Raw genomic sequence first — 22,719 nt, forward strand, 5'->3', positions numbered from 1 at the left:
CCTGTGCAGAAAGGAAGAAAGGAGCTTCCCAGCGTGTGCCCCACACGAGGCAAGGCACGTTTTTACCTCATCCTTACAACTCATTTTACAGACATGGTGTTAAATGCCTTGCCCTGGGTCACAAGGCTGGGATGGACTGGGACTCAAACCCTCATAGAAAGAGCACAAAATATGGCAGATTACACGCTTGGAAGATGTGGGGTGGGGAGTGGGGAGGGGAGACTTTGATTCAAGAGAAGTTAAGTAATGGTAACAAATTAACCCAGAAAAAAAAGTTTAAGTTCTTTGAATTCATTCCATAATCAGTAAATATTTGCCAACCCCACTCGATAGTGCCAGGCTTAATGCCAAGGTGAGAGTTCATGCCCCCTGGGGCAGCTCACAGATTAGATGGGGTAGCACCCACCTGGGAAAAGTTCATGGAAGCAGCCAGGGCATTAAGCGGAAGTGACCAGAAAGAGAAACATCCCAGGCAGACAGCTGATCCCCATCTGCTAACTCAGCCACCAAGTCTTCTCCTACCTGCCAGGGGCTCCCACTCCCTGGTCTCCATCAGTTCTTACCTGGATGGCAGGAGCCCCACCACCCTCCACTGCTCCCCCTGCCTCCAGCCTGGTTTGCCCTCCAGTCTCCTCCCCATTCAGCAAGCGGGCTTTGTGAGCCTGCCAGCTGACCTCTCCTTGATCAAGTCCCAGACCCTGCACTCCCCCTGCCTCAGCTCTGCCCACTCCCTCAACAGCTCCAGGGGTCTCAGCCAGCTCAGATTCCCTGGAGACCTCAGTCCAGCACCTGGAGTCCTCCTCCCAGCTGGTTCCCATGGGAACTCCTTCCCACCCTTTCAAACTTAGCCCAAGAGTTCTGTCCTCCAAGCACCTTCTCAGGACCCCAACCCCACCTGGAGCCCCCTAAGGCCAGTGCCCACCTCTGGTCCTTTCCTGTGCCTCAGGAATCCGGTGAGGCCATGACTGGCAGCAAAACCCACCATTTCCAAAATTCCTTCTCTGAGGAGCAGCAGAAAGGGTCACAGCAGGCCTTGGAGGGTCAGAGAGGGACAAGAGGCAGCCCGCATCCAGGGAGGGGGATGAGGAAGACAGGTTGCTCCAGAGCTGCAGAATAACCCCTCCTTTCCTTCCTGCACATGGTCCTGTGTCTGACAGTCCCTGTGTCTCGGTGCGGTGATCGTGTGTCTCATCGATGCGATTGTGGTCACCAAGAAGATGAGGGATCTCATGAAATCAGCGCTGGGATTCGGAGGCGAAACCAGTCCCTCCCCAGGCCCAGCAAAACCCGCTCCAGAACCCCAGGAGGTGCTCATCCCCACACCCTCTCCGGCACCTGCGCGGGCACCCTCTCCGACGCCCTCGCGGGCACCCTTGCCGGCACCTTCGGGAGCACCAGGGACTGCGTCTCCCCCCGACACGTCCCACCACTGAGCTCACATTCTGTCACCCATTTCGGCCCGTACGTGATCATAAAAGCAGGGCTGCTAAGTCGGGAACGCTTCTGCTTCCACGTGTTGCCTTGTGTACAAGTCGAGTTACATTTTCCTGCACAGGCCGGTACGCCCGTGGGGCACTGGGCACGGCTGCCCCGGGGGGCCACCTTGCGAGGCCGCGCTGGACCTCGAGGGGAGCTCCGGGCGGAGGTGGGCCCCTGGGGGGTGGGCCCGGAGGTGGGGCGGGGGCTCCTGCGTGGGGGGTGGGCCGACACCTGGGCCTCGAGGTGCGGTGGGCGAGCCCTGCGCAGTGAGAAGGGGCGCGCGGGTGCGCGCGCGCGCGCGGAAAAGGCGCTAAGCGTTAGCCTAGCCGGTCTTGGCCGTTGGCTGAGGGTGGCCTCTGAGGAAGCTAGTTGGCACCAGGCTGGTTCAAAGGCCAGGCCTGTCCAGGGACAGCAGGGAAATTGGGCAGGCCGTGAGAAGCTGAGGAGTCCCACGCAAATATGGCAGACAAAGGCAAAAAGGGCAAACAGGGAGCCGCGCCCCCACCCCCAGCCGCGGCGCCCCCACCCCCAGCCGCGGCGCCCCCACCCAAAGACGCCAAACCGGGCGATCAGAAAGAGGAGGCGCCGCCGAAGATAAAATCGGTACAGCCCAAGGATCAAGTGGGCACCAGGAAGGGATGTCGCCGCTACAAGTGGGAATTCAAGGACAGCAACAGAGAGTTCTGGGTTATGGGGCACGCGGAGGTCAAGATCCTAAGCTTGGTGAGTGGGCCTGGCATCCCCGGGCGGGCGGGGGCCCAACGACAGAGAGAGGGAGGAGCGGGCTCCAGAGGGCTCCAGAGGGGCTCGGGAGCAGGGCGACCCCTTTGCGGCGGCTCAGGCTTCTGTCTCCCGGCAGGGCTGCCTAATAGCTGCAATGGTCATGTTCACCGGGACCACCGTGCACCCCCTCCTGACACTTGTCATCACCATGGAAGTGTCCATCTTCTCCTTTTTCATCATCATCCACACCTTCGCCATCCAGAGATTCATGCCCTTTATCCTGTGGCCCATCACTGTAAGTGCGGGGCAGCGCGGAGCGCCACAGGCCGGTGAGCCTTCGCAAGTGTTGCCCGAGAGAGGCCTCACCTCCCACGTCAGTTCCCAGACATGGGCTCAGCACCTTTGGGTGGGTGGGGCTGGGGCAGAAAAGTCTCCAAAAAAGCCCAGCTTGGGGCCGGAGCCTCTCACCCACCCCATGGTCAAACCACAAGGTCTTCGCTTCCCTAGGGGCTCCACTCTCCTTGGGCAGAGGGGAGGTGTAGCAACTACCTTTTCGCCCCAACCCCTGTGCCGGCTCCCACTGGGGAGACCACCCAAAAGGCACCCCATTCCCAGAATGCAAAGAAAAAAGAAACAATCCTCCCATAAATCAGTAACATCGAATGAGAATTATTTTTGCAAAGCCACTTCTAAAGCAGCCCCAGGTCTCCAGTGAGGACCCCCCTAAAGCGTGTTCACTGAAGCGGTCTCCACTGCAAGGAACAGGAGGAGGCGAGTCACCCAGCCCCTTCCAGCCTCCGCGTCCTCACGGGTCAGAGCAGGGCAGCAGTACTTGCTTCGGCGGCTGTGCCTGAGGAGTGCACGTGAGGCTCCGGACGGGGAGCCCAAGGGCTCGAAGGCCTGCCCGTTTCCTGTGTAGCCACGGAGCACACCTACCCCTAACTCCCGCCTCGCCCAAGGCCCCCTTCTCCACCGCACATTCACACCTTGCCTCCAGAGTCCTGTGCTCAGTGGTTCACTCACTTCACGTATGAAATGGGCTCCGCATGGCCAAGTAACTTGCCCTAGGTAGCTCAGCCGGGAAGTGGCGGGAAAAAAAGATTCAAACCCAGCTTTGTCAGTAGAATCTGAGTCCTTAACTACACTCTGTCCTACCAACTTGTTAAAAATTATTAGGGTCTATCCCTGGCTGGGTGGTTCAGTTGGTTGGAATGTTGTCTCATACATCAAAAGGTTGCAGGTTTGATTCCTGGTCAGGGCACATACCTAGGTTACAGGTTTGATTCCCGGTCAGGGCATGTATGGGAGGCAACCGATCGATATTTGTCTCTCACATCTCTCTCTCTCTCCCCCCTCAACCTCCCTCCCCCCCCCCTCTCCCCTTCCTTTCTCTAAAATCAATAAAAACATATCTTTGAGTAAGGATGAAAAAAAGGTCATTAGGGCCCTGGCTGGTGTGGTTCAGTGGATTGAGTGACAGCCTGCCAACCAGGAGGTTACTGGTTTGATTCCCAGTCAGGGTACATGCCTGTGTTGCGGGCCAGGTCCCCAGTAGTAAGGGACATGTGAGAGGCAACCGCACATTGATGTTTCTCTCCCCCTCTTTCTCCCTCCCTCCCCCTCTCCCTAAAAATAAATAAATAAAATCTTTTTTTTAAAAAAAAAAAAGGTCATTAGGGTCCAGGGATCCACAAGTCTCAGGGAAGTATGTGAGGACCCCCAGTGCAGCCAGAAAGGAGAAGAGGACCAAATAAGACTCTAGAAAAGGGATAAGCAGAGGACAAAATAAAGGGACAGGCAGAGAATAAGTTCCCCACCCAGGAGTTTGAGAGAAGACACTTTTGGTTGCAGCAAGACGAAAAATCAGGGAACCCTGAAAATTCTCCTGCTGCGCTTGCCTAAACTTCAGTCATCGCCTAAACTACTAGGGGGAATGTAGCTATTGCTGCTTTAACTGAAGGGCTGAGCTGGCAAGAACAGAAGGGGCAGACCCACCAGCGTGGGAAATGGAGTGGCGGGATGAGCCACTGCAGCGTGGGTGGGAGGGCTAGTGAGGTGCTACCGCAGAAACCCGGAGGGTGGGGTTGCTTCCACCCTAGCGCCAGGAATGAGGCCTCGGCCCCAAGCAAAGTGGGGACTTAGAACCGAGAGCCCTGCGTAGAGCCAGAATCCTGCAAAGACGACGCCCTCAGGGAAAGGACAGAGAAGACGCCCTTCCCCCACACAGAGGAACGAGAAAGCAAGATGATGGAACAAGAGATGTTCATCTCTGCCTGAGCTTTGAGTGAAAAAAGCAAGCAAACGAACAAACAAAGGCCACCTTGAGAAACAGAAATCTTAAGCCCGGACTTTTTTGGTTTGAATTTTTACTACCTTCAGCTTAGAAATCTTATGCAGCTTAGAAAACGTAATGCCTGAGAATTTGCATAAAAACTGACCCCAACTTGATGATATTTTGATGATATACTATCCATGGGACCCTTGACAGAAACAAATACGAAATCACAACCGAAGCCTAAGGACAGTCTCTCGGGATGGGTGTTGGGGGTGGGGGGATGCCTTCTCAAAAGCGAACTCACAGTTCGAAACAACAAAGTGTCTCCTCTTAAAATCCCCATGACTAAGAATCAAGAATCGGCAAACATAACGAATGGGAGGATTAGAACACTGAAAATATAAGGCAATTGAAGAGCTGTTGGAAAATAGGAAATATATTTAAAAGTATTAAAGACATAAATAAGAGCCCTAAGAAAAGAATAAGACATTATGAGGATAGAGTAGACAGATGTATTTGAGAATGGTAATTTTTTCATTGATTTGGGAAAGAGAGGAAGAGGGTGGAGAGAGAGAGAGCGAGAGCGAGAGAGAGAGAGAGAGAGAGAGAGAGAAACTCTGACTCCCGCTCATTTCTGCCTCCACTGGTGGCCCGCTGCACGCATCCTGCTGGGGGTCAGGCCTGCAACCCCGGCACATCGGGACGAAGCTCCAGCCAACCGAGCTGCCAGGTCAGAGCCAGACAGATCTTTTGTGAAGTGCAAAATATAACGTCCGGAATTAAACATACAAGGTGAGGCAAAAGTAGGTTTATGGTTGTTCATATGGAAAACCATACAATAATTCACAAGTAACAAAACAAGAATAAACTCTGTGTTTTGTGCGCTCACAACTGTAAACCTGCTTCTGTCCCACCATGTTATGGTTATTGAAATAAAAACGTCACTAGATGGGTTTAAAAAGTGTATCAGACCACAACGGAGAGTTAGCGGACGAAAGGATGTAGAGAAACTACCCAGAACACAGACAGCACTGAGAGATGGAGAAAATATAACAGAAGTCGAGACAGAGGGTATGGAATGGAAAAGCCCAGCATAAGCCTAAGAGGAGTTCCAGAGGAAGAGGCTCGGGAGAAGGCAGGGGAGGAAACACCCAAAATGATACGAACTGAGAACCCTCGAGACTTCACGGGTGACGTGAAAATGCCAGGGTAAGGAACTCTGGAAGTCTACCCCTCCGTCAAAGCAATGACCGGGCTGTCAAGCCAGTCAGAATCAACTTTTTCAGAACTCTGGAATCTCATTTTTAAAAAATGTATAATAACCAGGGGGAATGCTCAATGAACAAATCAGCTGTTGAATTTGGGTAAGAGAGCGTTACGACATTCCACCTTCCGTGCCTGCCGCCGCTTGCTCTCCAGCTTCCCGGGAGTCGCAGAGAGCACAGTCCACATTCCTGGCCACCTTCCTGGTCGGTGGCAAAGGGAACAACACAGACCTTGTTCTCAAAGAACTATGACATGTGGTTTGGCCTGTCTGGTGGCTCCCTGAGGGGTTGGCCCAGAGACTTGCCTTTGTTTTACCTGCCTTGGAGCTTACTCAGGGCAGCGCCAAAGCGGCCTCCTAGAGAGAACTTGGCAAATATACTAACTAACCATAGCCGCCTGGGACAAGGGAAAATACACGAGGCAAGTGGCAGACAGACCAGAAGTGTGTGAAGGCAGAGGGTGGGGAAGGAGACCCATGGAGGAGTCAGAGCTATGAAAAGCTGCTCCCTGCACCAGGGGATTTAGAAGGCCGTGCACATGCCCAGGCCTGACTGCATTCTAGGAAAAGACTCTTAAGCCTTCAACTCTGGCTGACCTCGACGCTCTGCACAAGCAGCAGGTGGAAACGCAGAGTTGCAAACAGCCTCAGTGCTGAAGCAGCGCCACAGCCCAAAGCCAGCCTGCCAAGACTGGCCGAGCGTTTCCATTTGTTTGTTTCCAGATATTTACGGAAATGCCTGTCCAACCACTGCCTGACTTTCAAGCTAATGAAGCAGAGGCTTCGGTGGCCACACAAGAGTAAATCATGCAGTTTTTCAAAAAGTAGTTTAGAAAAAGTCACTACACATACAAATGACTGCAGCTCACAAGCAGCAGCAACTAACCTCAGGAGAAGGGAGAATGTGGTTTTCAGAGTCACGACATTATCGTACTCAAAATTCTCAGTTTTTGAAGAATTACGTGGCATACAAAACAAAGAAAAAAGGTTAGGCCCACGCACAGAAAACAAGTTAATAGAAACCATTCCTGAAAGCGGCCAGATATGAAATTTAATAGACAACAATTTTAAATCAACTGTCTTGAAAATGCTTGAAGAACTATAGGAAACCAGGAGAACAATTCATGAACAATTGACCTTGAAAAATACATGCTCAAACTATATATATTTTTCAACAACAATGACAGTGGCCAGAAAACAATGGAATAATTTCTTTGAAGGGCTGAGGCGGAGAAAGTAAAATAAAGACACTTTCAGACAAAGAACAAGAACATTCATGTTCACTGACCCTCGCTGGAAGAACTACTCAAGAGTGTCCTTCAGGAGGAAATAAACCCCAAGAAATGTTGGCGATGTCAAAAAAGAAACTGTAAGCCAAAAACCTAGTCAGCTTATAGGCTCGCTTCAGTACACATTAAGACAGAGGGTTTTTTAAATATATAGAAATAGCTTATTTTGGGGAGAGAACACGAAAACACGGGGAATGAAAGCAACAGCAACATAATGACATGTAAAAAAACCACAGTGGTTGTGTATGATAAGAACTAAAAGTTCTTGATTGGGGGGGGGTGATATTTGGTTGTAATATAGACAACGATAACATAAACATTAACATATGAAAACATTCTACTATATTTTTATCGAGAACATAATTCCGGGGTATATGATATCAAACCTGTTGAGGGGGAAAAGGTGAAATGGAAGGGAAAAATACAAAGAAACATGTGTGGTGTATGTTAATTAGAAAAAATGAAATGCTATTCCCATATATCCAAATATATCAGAAATGATGATAAATATAAATGGACTATATTCTTCACTTAAAAGACAGAGGACTCTGAGAACGAAATTTGTATTAATCCGGCAACATAGAAAATTACAAGGCATGCAGAGAAAGGCTGTAAGAAGTGGGGGAGGTTGGGGGCGGAGGGACGGAGGGAAAGGAGAGAGGATTCATGGGCATGGACGGCAGGGAGATGACTTGAGGGGGAGAGGGAGAAAAGGGGGGCTAAATGGTGATGCAAAAAATACAGTAAAAAATTAAAATACAAGAAATGGAAAAAATAATGAGAGGGAAATATTAACTATAAGAGAGATGGCATAACTTTAATACCTGATTATGCCAATCTAATATTTAAAAAGATATATAAAGAAGGCCATTAGCTATAGCAATTCTGAACTTGTACGCACCTAACACTACAGCCCCCAAATATAAAAAAGACAAAAGTAGACTTCCATTGTAAGAGAGAATTGGCAACTAGCAACTCTAATGGGGGATTTTAACATGCCTGCCTAAGTAATAGATAGCTTGGTCCTCTGGCATACAGAACACGTAGAACCCTACACCAAACAGTAACAGGCTAAATATTCTTTTCAAACACACTTGGGACAATCATTAAAACTATATCCTTAATAAGACCGCAAAGCAAACGTGAACAAGTAACAAGGAACTGATATCATACAGACAGCATTCTCTCATTTCAATGCAATATAATTAGAAATCAGTAAAATTTAACTAAATCCCCATGTGTTTGGGGGTAGGAACCTAATGTTTTCCCTAAATATATGGGGGTTTAGTTATATATAGTATTTGCAAACTCTACCTGGAGGATGCTGCTAAATAATTCAAATTCAAGTCTATATAATTAAAAAAAAAAACACTGAAATTTAACAGTTCAAGTGTCCATCTCGAGAAGGTACCAAAACAAAACAATGGAATGAAGAAGGCAATGCCAAAAATAAGAGCTAAAACTAATGTCATAGAAAAATTAAAACCATAGTAATGACTAATAAAACCAAATATTTAGTTCTTTGAAATGACTAATGAAGTAGATAGATCTCAAATTTTTCTCAAGGTCTTTTTTTAAAAGAAAGAAACAAAGAGTATGTTAGTATAAAGATCAAGAGCTTTTAAAGATCACAGGGAAAATATAAACTTTTATGTGAATAAAGTGGAAAGTTTACATAGTTCATTTCCTAGAAAAAATATAGCTTACAAAAGTTAACACACAAAAAAAAATTTAAAAAAAAAACAAGTTATAAAATAATTCATCCATGTTTCCATCCAGCACTGGCTTAATGTTTTACATTTAAATCTTTTGATTCCCTGATGTTATTTTGGTCTGTGGTGTGAACCATGACACCAGCTTTAAATCCCGATGGCTACCCCGCTGTTTTACTCTGTCCCTGGATTTACTGGTAGATTGAACAGCACGTGTTTTCCTCACTGGTTTGAAAGGCCATTTTTGTTAAACACTGACTCCCATACGCAGGGTTCATTTCTGGATTTTATACTGAGTTCCATCGGTCTGTTCCTTTTTTCTCTCTCTTTTTTTTCTAAAGGCTTTATAACATGTTGTGCTATCTGCTGGAGCTTTGAGCTTAAAACCAGACATTATAATAAAAGTAAGCCTAGAGGCCTATCTTATTTGCATGTGGCCATCAAATCCTCGATAAAAGAGCAAACTGAATGCAGCAGTATATAAGCAAGCAATATGTCACAGTCAGGCAGGGTTTCCACCAGGGATGTAAAGATGGTTTCTTTTTCAAGATTCTATTAATAGAATTCGCCATCCTTCATTTAGACAAGAAAAACATTTCATCAACTCACAAGCTGCTGAAAAACCAGTTAGTAATAGTCAACACTTATTTTTAGAAAACCAGGAAAAAAGAGAGCTTCCTTTTCTTAATAATAAGTGTTGACCCAAACCTAAAATACACATTTCATTTCATGGTAAAACTTTAAAAGCATTTCCTTGAAGATGACTACCATCCCCACTTCTATTCAGCATTCTGCAGAGATCTGAGTCAGTCCAACGTGACCAGAAAAACAAAAGGTACATGGATTGGGAAGGGAGAAAAATCTAGCATTACTCACACATCATATGATTCTCTACACAGAAAACCCAAGAGAATCTACGGTCCGCTAGAGTTGATCTGGGTCCCACAAGTTACCAAAGACAAAAACAATAGTGTTCATGCATATGAGCAACACACAATGAGAAAATGTGGCTTTTCAAAAACAGACATTTAAAACCACAGACTACCAGGTGTCTGAGAATAAACCTGCTCAAAGGTGTGTATGACCTTCTATAGAGATTATAACATTTTATTAGTGGACACAAAAGAAAACCCTAAAAATATGGAGAAATATACCATTCACAGATGTGAAGAGTTGCTATCATAAAGATGGCAATTAATTCCAAAGTAACCTATAAATTAAATGAGATTTCATCCTCGGAGAGGTTCTTCATGGAACTTTACAAGGCGATTCTAAAATTCTTATGGAATCAATGGAGTGGACCAAAAGGAAGAAAGAAACATTCGACCAGAAAAGAATAAAGAAATGAGAATTCAAAAAAATGAGGAGAGGATTAGGAACCTCTGGGACAACTTTAAATATTCTAACATCTGAATCATAGGGGTGCCAGAAGGAGAAGAGGAAGAGCAAGAAATTGAAAACTTAGCTAAAAAAATAATGAAGGAGAACTTCCCTAATCTGGCAAAGGAAATAACAGACTTCCAAGAAGTCCAGGAACCTCAGAGCGTCTCAAAGAAATTGGACCCAAGGAAGTACACACCAAGGCATATCATAATTACATTACCCAAGATTAAAGAGGAGATAATTTTATTTTTTCTTAAGATTTTATTTGTTTTATTTTTAGACAAACAAGAACAGAGGGAGAGAGGGAGAAAAACATCAGTGTGTGGTTGCCTCTCGCACAACCCCTACTGGGGACCTGGCCCACAACCCAGGCATGTGCCCTGACGGGGAATTGAACCAGTGGCCCTTTGTTTCGAGTCTGGCACTCAATCCACTGAGCTACACCAGCCAAGGCAGAAGAGAAGTTTAAAAGCAGCAAGAGAAAAGGAGACAGTTACCTACAAAAGAGTTCCCATAAGACTGTCAGCTGATTTCTCAAAAGAAACCTTGCAGGCAAAAAGGGGCTGGAAAGAAGTATTCAAAAGTCATGAAAGGCAAGAACCTACTTCCAAGATGACTCTATCCAGCAAAGCTATCTTTTAGAATGGAAGGCAGATAAAGTGCTTCCCAGTTAAGGTAAAGTTAAAGGAGTTCATCATCACCAAGCCCTTATTATATGAAATGTTAAAGGGACTTATCTAAGAAAAAGAAAATGATCAAAAATATGAACATGAAAATGACAACAAACTCACAACTATCAACAACTGAACCTAAAAAAAAAAAACTAATTAAGCAACAACTAGAACAGGAATAGAATCACAGAAATGGAGATCATGTGGAGGGTTATCAGCAGGGAGGGGGATGGGAGAGAATGGGGAAAAGGTACAGGGAATAAGAAAGCATAAATGGTAGGCACAAAACAGCCAGGGGGAGGTTAAGAACAGTACGAGAAAGGGAGAAGCCAAAGAACTTAACTGTACAGCCCATGGACGTGAACTAAGGGGGAGGGAGGCTGGAGGGAGGGATGGTGCAGAGTAGAAAGGGATAAAAGGGAGGAAATCAATGGGACAACTGTAATAACATAAGCAATAAAATATATTTTTTAAAAAAAGTCTTATGGAAGAATAAAAAGAATTACAAGGACAGACTCACCACGCACATGACATCTGAATTACTATAAAGCACAGGTGGCAAACACAAATCCGGCCCTCCCCCTTGTTTCATCCGGCCTGGCACCTGGTTTCTACCCGGCGGCAGCGCCAAGCTCTCGGTCAACTGTTAAGGAGTAGTTGCATTTCTATGGTCCTAAAACTACATTCGGCCCTTTGAAGGCAACTGTGAGGCTGGTGTGGCCCCCAGTGAAAATGAGTTTGATGTCCCTGCTGTAAAGCTTTGGTACTAGCTCAGGAGTGACAAAAAGACTAATGGGGTTATTATGGAGTGAATATTTGTGTACCCCCAAATTTCAGATGCTGAAATCCTAGCCCCTGTGTGGCTGCAATTGCAGATGGGACCTATAGAGTAGTGATTAAGATTAAAAGAGATTCTAGGGTGGGCCCCAATCCAACTGGATTGGTGTTCCTATAAAAAAAAGACAAAGCTGTAGTTCCTTCTTTCTCTCCCCGCTCCCTCTCTCTCCCACCCCCACCTGGCACACCATCGGAAGGTCGTGTGAGGACAGAGAGAGAGAAGACAGCCATCTGCAAACAAGGGAAAGAGCCCTCACCAGAAATTAAACTTTCTGGCACCTTGATCATGAACTTCTAGCCTCCAGAATGATGAAAACATTAAGTGTCTATTGTTTCAACCACCCAGTGTGTGGTATTTTGTTACGGCAGCCTGAGCGAACTAAGACTGGAATAGAAAAGAGAACTCGGAAACAGACCTACACCCATACGGCAACTTGGTATATAACAGAAGAGGTATTATAAAACAGTTGCATGGAATATTTACCAGATGTTCTTGGAGGAGGGGAGCTACGCATCCTGTTATAATTTAAAATTTACAACAGAAGACATCATAAACAAAACTGTTTACACACGCCAACAGAACAGGGGAACGAGGGATATGAATAGACAGGAAACACAAATGCCTAAAAGATGTTTTTAAAAATGCTTCACTAGTATCCGGTGCCCTGAAAATTTCCAACAACAACGAGGTAGCGTTTTTACTCTTGAAACTGGCAAAAACAAATAAGCCCGGTAATCCTGGGGGGTCATTGGCAAGGACACGGCAAACGGACGCCCCTTTGTGTTGCTGGAATGCCGGGAAACTGGCACACGCACGGTACAGGGGGTCTCGGCAACACCGAGCCGAGGAGATGTGTGTCGAGGCGCAGACCAGAGCACTCGCTGTAGCAGGGTTTGTAATGATTTTCTAGAGGGTGGAAACACGGCCTGGCCAGGTAGCTCTGTTGGTTAGAGTATCATCCCTACACACCAAGGTTGTGGGTTCGATCCCCATCAACAAATCGGCATTTCTCTCTCATTCTCTCAAGTCAAACAATACATTTTTTTTTTTAAATGAGAAGTAGGAACCACCTGATGCCTCCCGTTTGGTTTATTCATACAGTAGGATGCCTCCGGTAAAATCAGTGGATTCAGTCTGCATATCTCCAAATGGGTAAATCTCAAAAATTTTGAGCAAGTTTAAAAAGTTTAAAAAGCAAGTGCTAGAAGATATCTTTTATTTAAATGAAAACATTTGAAACACACAAAATAGTATATATTGTTTATGACTACAACATATTAAGGGAAGTACTAATACACACTTGGAAAATCTACCCATCGACTTCCAGTACATGGGTGCCTCAGGCACAGGGGCAGACAAAGGGATGGAATGGTGGGACTGCAGCTCACTCACCAAGGGTCACTTCTATTTTGTGTTTGTTTGTTTGATTGATGGATTGATTGATTGATTGCTTTTAAAGAGACCTGAAGCAAATACTGCAAGACATTAACCTCTGTTTAATGTCAGTGACTCATGGCTTGTGGAAGTGAGAGTAGGAATGCGATGTTTTATTATTTTGTTTGTTTGAAATGCGTTAAAGTTCAAAACACCGAAAGGGAAAAGAAAAGGCCTGAGACAAAGTGATCAGAGAAGGACAATTTGCAGAAAACAGCATCCTAGAAACCAAAGGAAAGCGTGGGCATCGACCATTCATTGCTGCAGGGCCGGCAACGGTCCCCTGGATGAGTGGCGCACAGCTCTGGGCTAGCATCGCCCCAAGAGCGATGGGGGAGGAAGCAGCTGGCTGTGGCTGTGGTTTGGCCAACTGTGACAAGTGTGGCTGTGCCAGGGAGCAAGGGTGCACTGTGCCTGAGGGGAGGCCAACGTGGAAGGCAGCCCTTTTGCCCACCCCGGGAACATCAGGACCCTGTCGGCAGGGTAAAGGGAAGCAAGTATGGGGCAAGGGCAAGATTGAGGCCACAAGGGATGGGAAAGAGGTCTGATTATAGAGGAGGTGGTACAGCCTTGCAAACGGGGGCACCTCTGGGAAGTAAGATGGGGGTGGGAGGGGCAAGGGGCGAAAAGGCAGCTGCCGATCTCCCAGTGAGAGCACCAGAGTCCGACAGAGCTGCCCACCAGCAATGCAGCCTGCCCAGCTCCAGAGCGGGCAACTGGTCCTGAGAGCAGGAAGATGATCGGGATGGTGCTCAAGAGGGACATCATATGTTAAATGGTTTTGCATTTATTTAAATGAGTACTGGCAGGGAAGGGGGTGCCAACATAACTAGCCATTAGATGTATGCTTTCAGGGATGAGATGGTAGTGGAGGGAGCCCGAAAAAGCCATGAAACATCCTGGGCTTTGGGTCTCGACTCAAAGGGCCCAGCTGAGGGGCCACAGGTATGTCTACCTAGCCAGATTAGAGATATATGGAGATAGATAGATAGATATAAATATATAGATGACAGAGATACAGATTAGATATAGATATATCTGTCCAGAAGGTATCCAGCCATGTAATATGAAAAACAGACATTTATTCAAGAAGACACAAGATACAAGAAACATTGTACACAGGACAAGATGCCTCAGTCCCCTTCAAAGTAGGCACCTTAGGGCCTCACACAGTTCTCCCAGTCACCATCAGCTGCCCCATCATATTTTCCTGAATCTCACTGATGGTCTGCAATCCTGAAATCTCTTCCCTTTCAAAGGTGATTTTAGTTTTGGGAAAAGCCAGGAGTCACAGGGCGCCAAATCTGGGCTGTAGGGGGCTGAGTCACCTGGGTGATTTGATGTTTCACCAAAAAAACTCTGCATAAGACATGGTGCATAAGCAGGCACATTGTTGTGCTGAAGCTGCCAATCACCAGTTGCCCATAGCTGCGTCCATTTTCATCATATTGCATCTCTCAACCTACGAAGAACATTGAGGTAGTACTCCTTTTAATTGCTTGGCCTGGAGGGGTGTACTTGTGATGGACAACACCTTCCCAACCAATAAACACAGTTAACATGGTCTTGATCTTCCTGCGACTTCGCCCCACCTTCTTCAGGTGTGGAGAACCAGGAGACTTCCATTGGGACGACCGGGCCTTCCTTTCTGGATCACAGCCGTAGACCCACGATTCATCTCTGGCTATGACCTTCTTGAGGAAATCTGGTTCATTGGCAGTGGTTTGAATCACATCGTTAGCAACTGCAGCAGGATGTTCCTTCTGCTCTGGTAGCAGAAGCCTCAGAACAAATATTGCCACATGTTTCATGCCAGGATCCTGCATCAAAACCTCGGACACAGTAGTTTTTAGAACCCCCTGGCTCAGCTTCTGGTTCTTGCGCTGTTGGTCACAGACCTTTGCTGATTGCAGCCCATACATGTTCAACATTCTCAGTGTTCTGCTTGTTGCAGGCCTTCCAGAATGTGGATCGCTGTCAACAGATTCCCGACCTTCTTTGAAGCGTTTGTGCCACACATTTATTGCACTGCACTCATTGCATCATCCCAAAAGGCTTTTGAATCATCCAAACAGTTTCCATGGAGGAATGTTCAGGCTTAATGCAAAATTTGATGCAGATCCATTTCTCCACTCACTAACTCATTTTGAATGAGACAGCCACACAGGACACATGCTCACTCACCAGAGTCTACTGCCCCCACTGACTGGTACAGTGAAGTCCTCACTGTTCGCATGCACAATTCAGTCCACTCTCCTTGGCTGCAGGTTACAACAATGTCAGGAAACTGTTCTCGTTATGTTAACAATGGCTGGACTTTTTCCAGACAATTTACACACACACACGCACACACACACACACACGTGTATATATTTAAAATTAGGCAGAAGCCTGGAAATCATTCTCGCTGGAGGAAGCCGTGTGCTCTGCCAGGCCAGGTGTCAGCGGGGCCTGGGCTCTGTTCCAGACTGACACTCATCTCTCCCACGGTTTCAGGACATTCTCAACGACCTGTTTGCTGCCGTCTTCCTGGTGGGGGCTGCGGTGTTTGCTGTGCGGACTCGAAAGACCATGCCAGTGAACTACGTCATCGCTGTGGTGAGTCTTTCTGGTTGGGCTGTTTGTTGATTTGCTCAGAAATCACCTCTTTTGGAGAATGGGTGTTTCCCGGATTTGAAGAGCAGGGCTCCCTTCCTTTTCACAGAATCTTGAGACCCAGGCAAAGTTTAAGAGGAAAGCTGATACATTTTTCCAACTGAGAAACCATTTAAATAAAGAGGAAGTCTAGGGAACCAGCCATACTAGTAGCTTCCTCCTCGTAGCTGCTGACCCAGAGGCAAAGGGCCCGCCCCACCAGGTGTCCAGAGAGAAAGCAGTAGTGGAATGGCAGGGTGGCGGGGGAGGGGAACTAAGTCTCTGGGCTCTGGCCGTTGGAGGTGGACAAGCGCTGTTGAACCGCCCATACTTACGAATTAGAAACCAGGAAGGAACTAGGACAGCTTCAGACTGGAAAGCAAAAATAAGAAGGCTCCTTTTGTTTTCCAGGTCCTTATTGGTGTGGCTGCATTTTTTCCTTTAATCGACATATGTCTTCAAAGAAAACACTTCAGAGGCAAGAAGATCCAAAGGAACGTGCTGATTCCTCCTGAAAAGGAGAAAGGCAAGCCAGAGCCGCCTGCAAAGGGAAAGGAGGATGAAAAACCGGCAAAGCCAAAGGAAGAAGCGAAGCCCAAGGAGAAGGCGGAAAAGGGGGAGAAGGGGAAGAAAGGCAAGAAATGACGTGCGGGAGACACCTGTTGTCAGAAATGGCAGCGTATTTTACGACAAAGCATAGTTCCCCTGTCTTCCTTGCCCTCTCAATGATCCTTTCCACTTAAATAACCACCTCTGCTTGGAAAAGAAATTCCCTTGAAATGGATTTTTTGTTAATTCAGTGAAAGTTCCCGAAAGTTTTGGTGCAGAGAGTGAGGCCAGGGCCAGGCCTCTCCGGGCACTAGAGGCGCAGGGAGCAGAGGGTTTGGGGGACCACAAGTCCGGGTGACACCAGCTGTCGGTGCTGCCCAGCCAAAGGGGCCAGAGGAGAAGGAGACCTAAAAACGACAGGACGCATTGTGATCGTGTTGACTTCTATTTTATGTATATTCTTAAAGCATCCAGGTAGTCGCCATGAGAGAAATGGCGATGCCGGCGTGCCCGATGCTTACTCTGCAGTTCGGTTTTGGTCCTCACTGAAGCGCCCCAGACCTGCAGCTTCGCTGTCCAGCCAAGACCTGAACGTGAGCCCTAAACCAGCCCCAGCTGTGCCCCAGAGCCATGGCTCCCACACGCAGGCCTCGGTCAGGGCCCCACTCGCACTGGACGGTCCAGCCACCCTGGCAGGACAAGAGTCACCCTCATGAGAGGAAAGTGAGGGCCCAAACTGATGCGTGAGGAGCGCGGGGCAGGTCTGTGTGTGCGTGCGTATGTGTGGGCCTGGGAGGTGGGCCCAGCAGGGGATGACGCAAGAGACAGGTGAGGAGGGTCAGCGGGGCCTTGGCTGCCAGCGTGAAGATTGGGCCTCTGGTGGGGATCCCTGAACACGAGAAAGTGGCGGGGTCTGCTTCCACCGGGAGGAGATGTCACCCCGCCACTGCCAAGAAAGAGGCAGCCACCTGTCATTGGGGCGGGGAAGATGGGGGCTCAAGCAGGTCCCTAGTAAATGGGAAACTTGGGACAGGGCCTTGCCACCAGCCCCACCCACAGTGCTTCTGCTATTCAAGTCCATCCCTGTAGCCCCCACACCACCCCCTGCTGGCCATACTGGGTGAGGCAACCCTACCAAAAGGGAACACTTACAAGGATTCACATTCTAGGAAAAAAAAAAAAAAATTAAAAAATGTATACTATCCTGCCGTTGGACCCAGAATTCCCCTCCTAGATATTTAGCCAAGAGGAATGATGTACTAGAACGTTCATAACAGCCAAAAAAGCTAAAAAGAGCCCAAATGTTTAAAAGGAGACACACTGTGCTACATTCACACAGTGGAATGCTGCTCGGCAATAAAAACAAGCTGCTGATACGTGACGGGGCATGGTGATACAAGGTCCGTAATGACGAACCTCGCAGAGTGCCGAGGGAAAGAAATCAGACCCAAAAGGAAGTTACACCATGTGATCCCGTTACTGTGAAGTTCAAGCACAGGGGAAAATGTAGCGAAAGAAATGAAAACAGTGGTTACACGTGGAGGTGGAGGACAGGGGTTGGTTACAAAGGAGCATGGGGGGCGTGGGGATGTTTTATACCTTCACTGGGGGGACTGACGACACAGGGGTATGCCTCTGTCAATCATTGGAGGGACTGGCTACACAGGGGTACACATCTGTCAATCATTGGGGGGACTGGTTACACAGGGGCACACATCCATCAAACAGATAACTGTGTACTTAAGATCCGTGCATTTCATTGTCCCCAAATTTCACCTAAAAACGTAAATGTGACTGAGCTCAGAAGCCCCTGGAAGAGGGCGGACCTTGCTAAACCACTCTGTGTGGCCACTCCTGCCAGCCCTGGGGATGGCTATCTGAAGCGGGCAGTGCTCCCACACCCAGGCGGAGCAGGCGTGAAGCGGGGCGGGGTTAGAGCTGAGCACGACTCGAGGCAGCCACCTGTCACGCCAAGAAGGGGACTGAGACAGGGACAGGGTCACCACAGGCTACAGGCAGATGCCCGTTCAGAGCAAAACTACGTGAGGTGAGTATCTGCCAGGCACAGGGAGGGAATGGCCGGGGAGAGGGGTGTCATCACCTACGGATCTGGTCAAAATGCAGATTCTAAAACATCCTAACTAGAATATTCCGAATAAAGATGGATACTGTGTCTTTAAACCCAAAGAGACTGTAAAAATGGGCAATAGTCTAACAAGGGTTGGGGGGGGGGGAACAGGGGAGACTATGACAAAGATTTTTAAATTTAACAGAAAAGTTGAATAATAGAATGGGCAATTAGTGATGCTGGGAAATCAAGCCCAGGAAATCCAAAAGACAAGAAGACACTTTTAGAAGAAATTAAGAGAAACAGGGAGGGTAGACCCAGGAGGTCCAAAAACCATACCCTGAATCACAACACAAACCTCAGTAAATCTAAAAGAATTTAAGTCATACAAAGTATGTTCTCTGACCATACTGTATGACTTAAATCATAAGTACGTTTTAATACTTCGGAATTAAACTGAAAATTAATAACAGAAAAATAATTGAAAAAATCTCCAAACGTTTAGAAATTAAACATCACTCTGCCAACTAATCTGTGGGTCAAAGGCAAAGTCTCAAAAGAAATGAGAAACGATTTTGAACAAAAATGAAAACATCTCAAATTTGTGAAACTGAACTTGTACTTCGATAATTACAGCATTAAATGCTTACATGAGAAACGGGTAGACAAGATAGGCCAGATTAATGCTAACAAACAGAAAGTAGGGGTGGTGAAATTAATATTAAATAGAATTCAAAGATAGGGAGAAGATGTTTTATTAAGTTAATAAAAACTCACTATGTGCCAGGCATTGTCTTAAGATATTTATATATTAGCTCACTTAATCCTTAACAATAATCATGGCTGAGGTAATGTCATTATCCTTGTTTTGTGGATGGGGAAACTGAAAACAAGAAGTTAAATTAGCAGAAGTTAAAATAGCAGAAGTTTAAATTTTAAACCCAGAGCTTATGCTCTTAATTGCTATACTCTACCGAACAAAACATATCTTAACTTTTGTTCACCTAACACCAGAGCTTCAAAAAAAAAAAAACTATTAGAAATGCAGGGACAGAGTAATACAACTGAAACCTTAGTGAGTAGCTTTAATACATGGTGGAGAGAAAGCAGGTTTACAGTTGTTCTTATGGGAAATAATACAATAACAAGTACCACAAGCATAAACTCTGTGTTTCCCCTACTCACAACTGTAAACCTACTTTTGCCCTGCCCTGTACACCTGTTTTAGTAAGTCAATACATCAAGTAAGAAAAGTATAAGTATACAGAGGGATAAAATTACATAATTAATGATATATATGGTACATAGATGAATATATCAACTATTAGAACACAAAGAAAATCTCAAAGATTCCAAAAAGCAGAACATAGAGAACTATTCTCTGAACAAAATAAACAATAAAATTAGAAATTTTGCATGCATTTCTTGGGTTTTGTGGTTAGAAATAATAAAAATTTTATTTATTATATTTTATCTATTTAATTTTATTATAAAAAATAATAAATTTTTTTATTATTTCTAACCACAAAATTATAGGCAAGAATTTATCTAATTAAATATTTACATGCCCTTTTAAATTATTCATGGATTAAAGAGGAAATTAAAACTGAAACTACAAACTAATTAGAAATGAATAAAAACTAGAGCAATATTTTGGGGATGCGTCCAAAGTGGTCCTCAGAGAAAAATTTACAGCTCTAAGTGCCTTCATTAGGAAACAAGAAAGACTTAAAGACTGAAGTAGTAAAATTATTTATTTTATTTTTTTAAATAGCTCCTCCTAATGAAGAGCACTTTAAAGATTTTATTTAGTTAATTTTAGAGAGAGGGGAAGGGAGGGAGAAAAAGAGGGAGAGAGACATCAATGTGTGGTTGCCTCTCTTGCACCCCCAACTGGGGACCTGGCCCACAACCCAGGCATGTGCCCTGACTGGGAATCAAACCTGTGACCCTTTGGTTCACAAGCCAGTGTTCAATCTACTGAGCCACACCAGCAAGGGCTAAAGAGTAAAATTAAAGACTGCAAGCCTGTTCTATCTGTGAAACAGCAAAAACCCAAGTAAAATACTATCGATAGAAATCCAGAGGTTTAGCAAAAGAGCAGACACCCTGAGCAAGAGAGGCACATCCCACAAATGTGAGGATGGTGAGAATGAGGAAAACTGCTACTGTCATTTACAACAATTATAGATTAAAAGAGGAAAACAGCAAATTCTAAAAGAAAAAAATCTGTATGGTACAGACACAAAGTGAAAGACAAATGACATATCAGGAAAAAATATAACATTTCAGGAAAAGGACCCATTTCCTGTATATGTGTTTTTATGTATCAATTTTTAAAAAAACAAAAATTAATAGGAAAAAATAAAGGATGTGAAAAGTCTATTCTCAGAAAAGTAAATGCAAATGGCTCTCACATACTTTTTTTTAAGTGCTTATGCCACTCATAACTAGAAAAATGCAAATTAAAAGTGCCAGGAGAGATTCTGGTTTCTAAACACCATTCTTCAGTAAAAAGCACCAGAGTGTTTTTGGAGAATTGGCTCATTCTAGGGCTGGAATGGGGAGAATACAAAGGGAACCCGAAGCATAGGGTCAAGAAATAAGGAAATGGGGGGTGGGGGGCGGGGAGGGCAGAAGGAAGGAAGGAGTGTGTTAGCTAGACAGGAGCCCACCTAATGGCCAAAAGTGGAACAACAACCAATAAAAGGAAGCCCAATAGGAAGGAGTTCGTTATAACCTGAATAATAAAATATGCCTTACACGAGGAACGTGAAAGGAATAGAGCCACCCTCCTCTGTTCCTGGTGCCATCCTGTGTGACAGGTGCTGGGCTGGGGCTGGTCCCCAGGGAGCCCACAGCCTGTGGGAAGATGACAGTGGACCGGGTGCCCAGCCACCTCAAGCAGGGGCACTCACGGGGTTGTCCTGCCCTCTCCCTGGGCCCTCCCTGCCACTCGGGTCTGTCACCATGTTTGCTTTTTGTACGCTTTCTGTGCGTTGAGATGCAAATTACATGAGATAAAATGCATCCATATACAGTCTGAAGTGTTTTGACAAACGTATGTCCCCACGGAACCACAGCTCCAGTCAAAATAAAGAACATTCCCAGTACCCCCAAAAAGTTTCCTCCTGCCCCACCCCAGGTGACCACTGATCTGATTTCTGTCACCATAGCTTAGTTTCACCTGTTCTAGCAGTTCGTGAAAATGGAATCACATAGTATGTACCCTTCGAATCCGGCTCCTTTTTGTCAACATCGTATCTACAAAATGCACCCAAGTTGTCACATTTATCAATGATTTGTTCCTTTTTATTGGTGAGAAGCTTTCTCTCGTGTGGCTGTCCCACCGTGAGTTCATCCCTTCCCCTGTTGAACCAGCAGGTGGCTTCCACATTAAGCTATTAAAAATAGAGCTGTGCACACTGGTGTACGAGCCTTGGTTTCAGACATGCGCTTTCATTTCTCTTGGGTAAATACCTGCAAGTAAAATGACTGGGGCGTAGGGCAGGCCTCTGTTCAACCTTTTTAAAAGTGGCTAAACTGTTTCCCCAAGTGGCTGCAACAATCTCCACCCTATCAGCTGCATGCGAGAGCTCCATCGGCTCTACACCCTCACCGGCACTTAAACAGTAGCGTCCCTCTGCATTAGGCCATTGTAATAGGTGTAGAGTAGCACTTTGCTGTGCCCTTAATTCGCATTTCTAAGCTGTCGTGATGTTGAGCAACTTTCCATGTGCTCATCGGGTGTTCATACATCTTTGTTGAATTGTCTGTTCAAATATTTGGCCCCTTTTAAAACTTGGGTTATTTTACTATTTGAGCTGCAGTTTTGAGCCACATTTTAATTAACACAGATTAGAACAAGGTGGTCCTCCGTTCCAACCTCCAGCTGGCCTCCTCCCAGGGATTCAAGGTAAATCCCAAACACCAGGGCCTGGGTCTGCACAATCTGCCTCCTCCCGCAGGCCCCTAGCTCAGTCCTTTCTGCCACACAGGCTGCCTGGTGGCCCTTTGAACCTGCCGGACATCTATCACTAGCAATAAATTTATTCAGGACTCTCTGGACACATTTAGTGTTCACCCACACCCCCAAAATAAGCTGAGGAGTCCCTGCATCTTGGGCTTCTAGCCCTGCTGTTGAGTGAGTGAGTGAATGAATGCCTCCTAACCTAGCTGGAGAGGACGGCGAGGTCTTCCCTGAGAGGTGATGCTGCATTGTGAGCACAGAAGACTGAAGAGGTACTGATCAGACAACGAGGAGGAGAAAGCACACCCAGGCAGAGGGGACAGACGGCTCGTGCAAAGGCCCTGAGGCAGAAGGGAACCTGGCTTGTTTAAGAAACTGCGAGAAGGCAGATGGGCAGGAGAGACAGGGGAGAGTGCAGCAAGGGAGTTAC

General features: G+C 46.2%; 1 protein-coding gene and 1 long non-coding RNA gene across 2 annotated transcripts; one reads left to right on the forward strand and one right to left on the reverse strand.

The window, feature by feature from the left end:
* The first annotated feature begins 1,736 nt into the window (after positions 1–1,736).
* On the forward strand, positions 1,737–16,493 carry CMTM2 (CKLF like MARVEL transmembrane domain containing 2). The gene is made up of 4 exons (XM_028502125.2): positions 1,737–2,202; positions 2,339–2,497; positions 15,565–15,666; positions 16,114–16,493. The coding sequence occupies exons 1-4, from the start codon at positions 1,939–1,941 to the stop codon at positions 16,345–16,347; spliced, it is 759 nt and encodes a 252-aa protein (XP_028357926.1). The 5' UTR covers positions 1,737–1,938; the 3' UTR covers positions 16,348–16,493.
* On the reverse strand, positions 15,477–22,585 carry LOC118497498. Its single transcript, XR_004900022.1, has 3 exons — positions 22,492–22,585; positions 21,238–21,311; positions 15,477–16,213 (listed from the first exon to the last, which is right to left on the reverse strand). It is a non-coding gene; the product is annotated as an uncharacterized LOC118497498 (long non-coding RNA).
* Positions 22,586–22,719: the final 134 nt, after the last annotated feature.

The sequence above is a fragment of the Phyllostomus discolor genome, chromosome 12 (assembly GCF_004126475.2).
Source record: "Phyllostomus discolor isolate MPI-MPIP mPhyDis1 chromosome 12, mPhyDis1.pri.v3, whole genome shotgun sequence".
NCBI lineage: Eukaryota > Metazoa > Chordata > Mammalia > Chiroptera > Phyllostomidae > Phyllostomus > Phyllostomus discolor.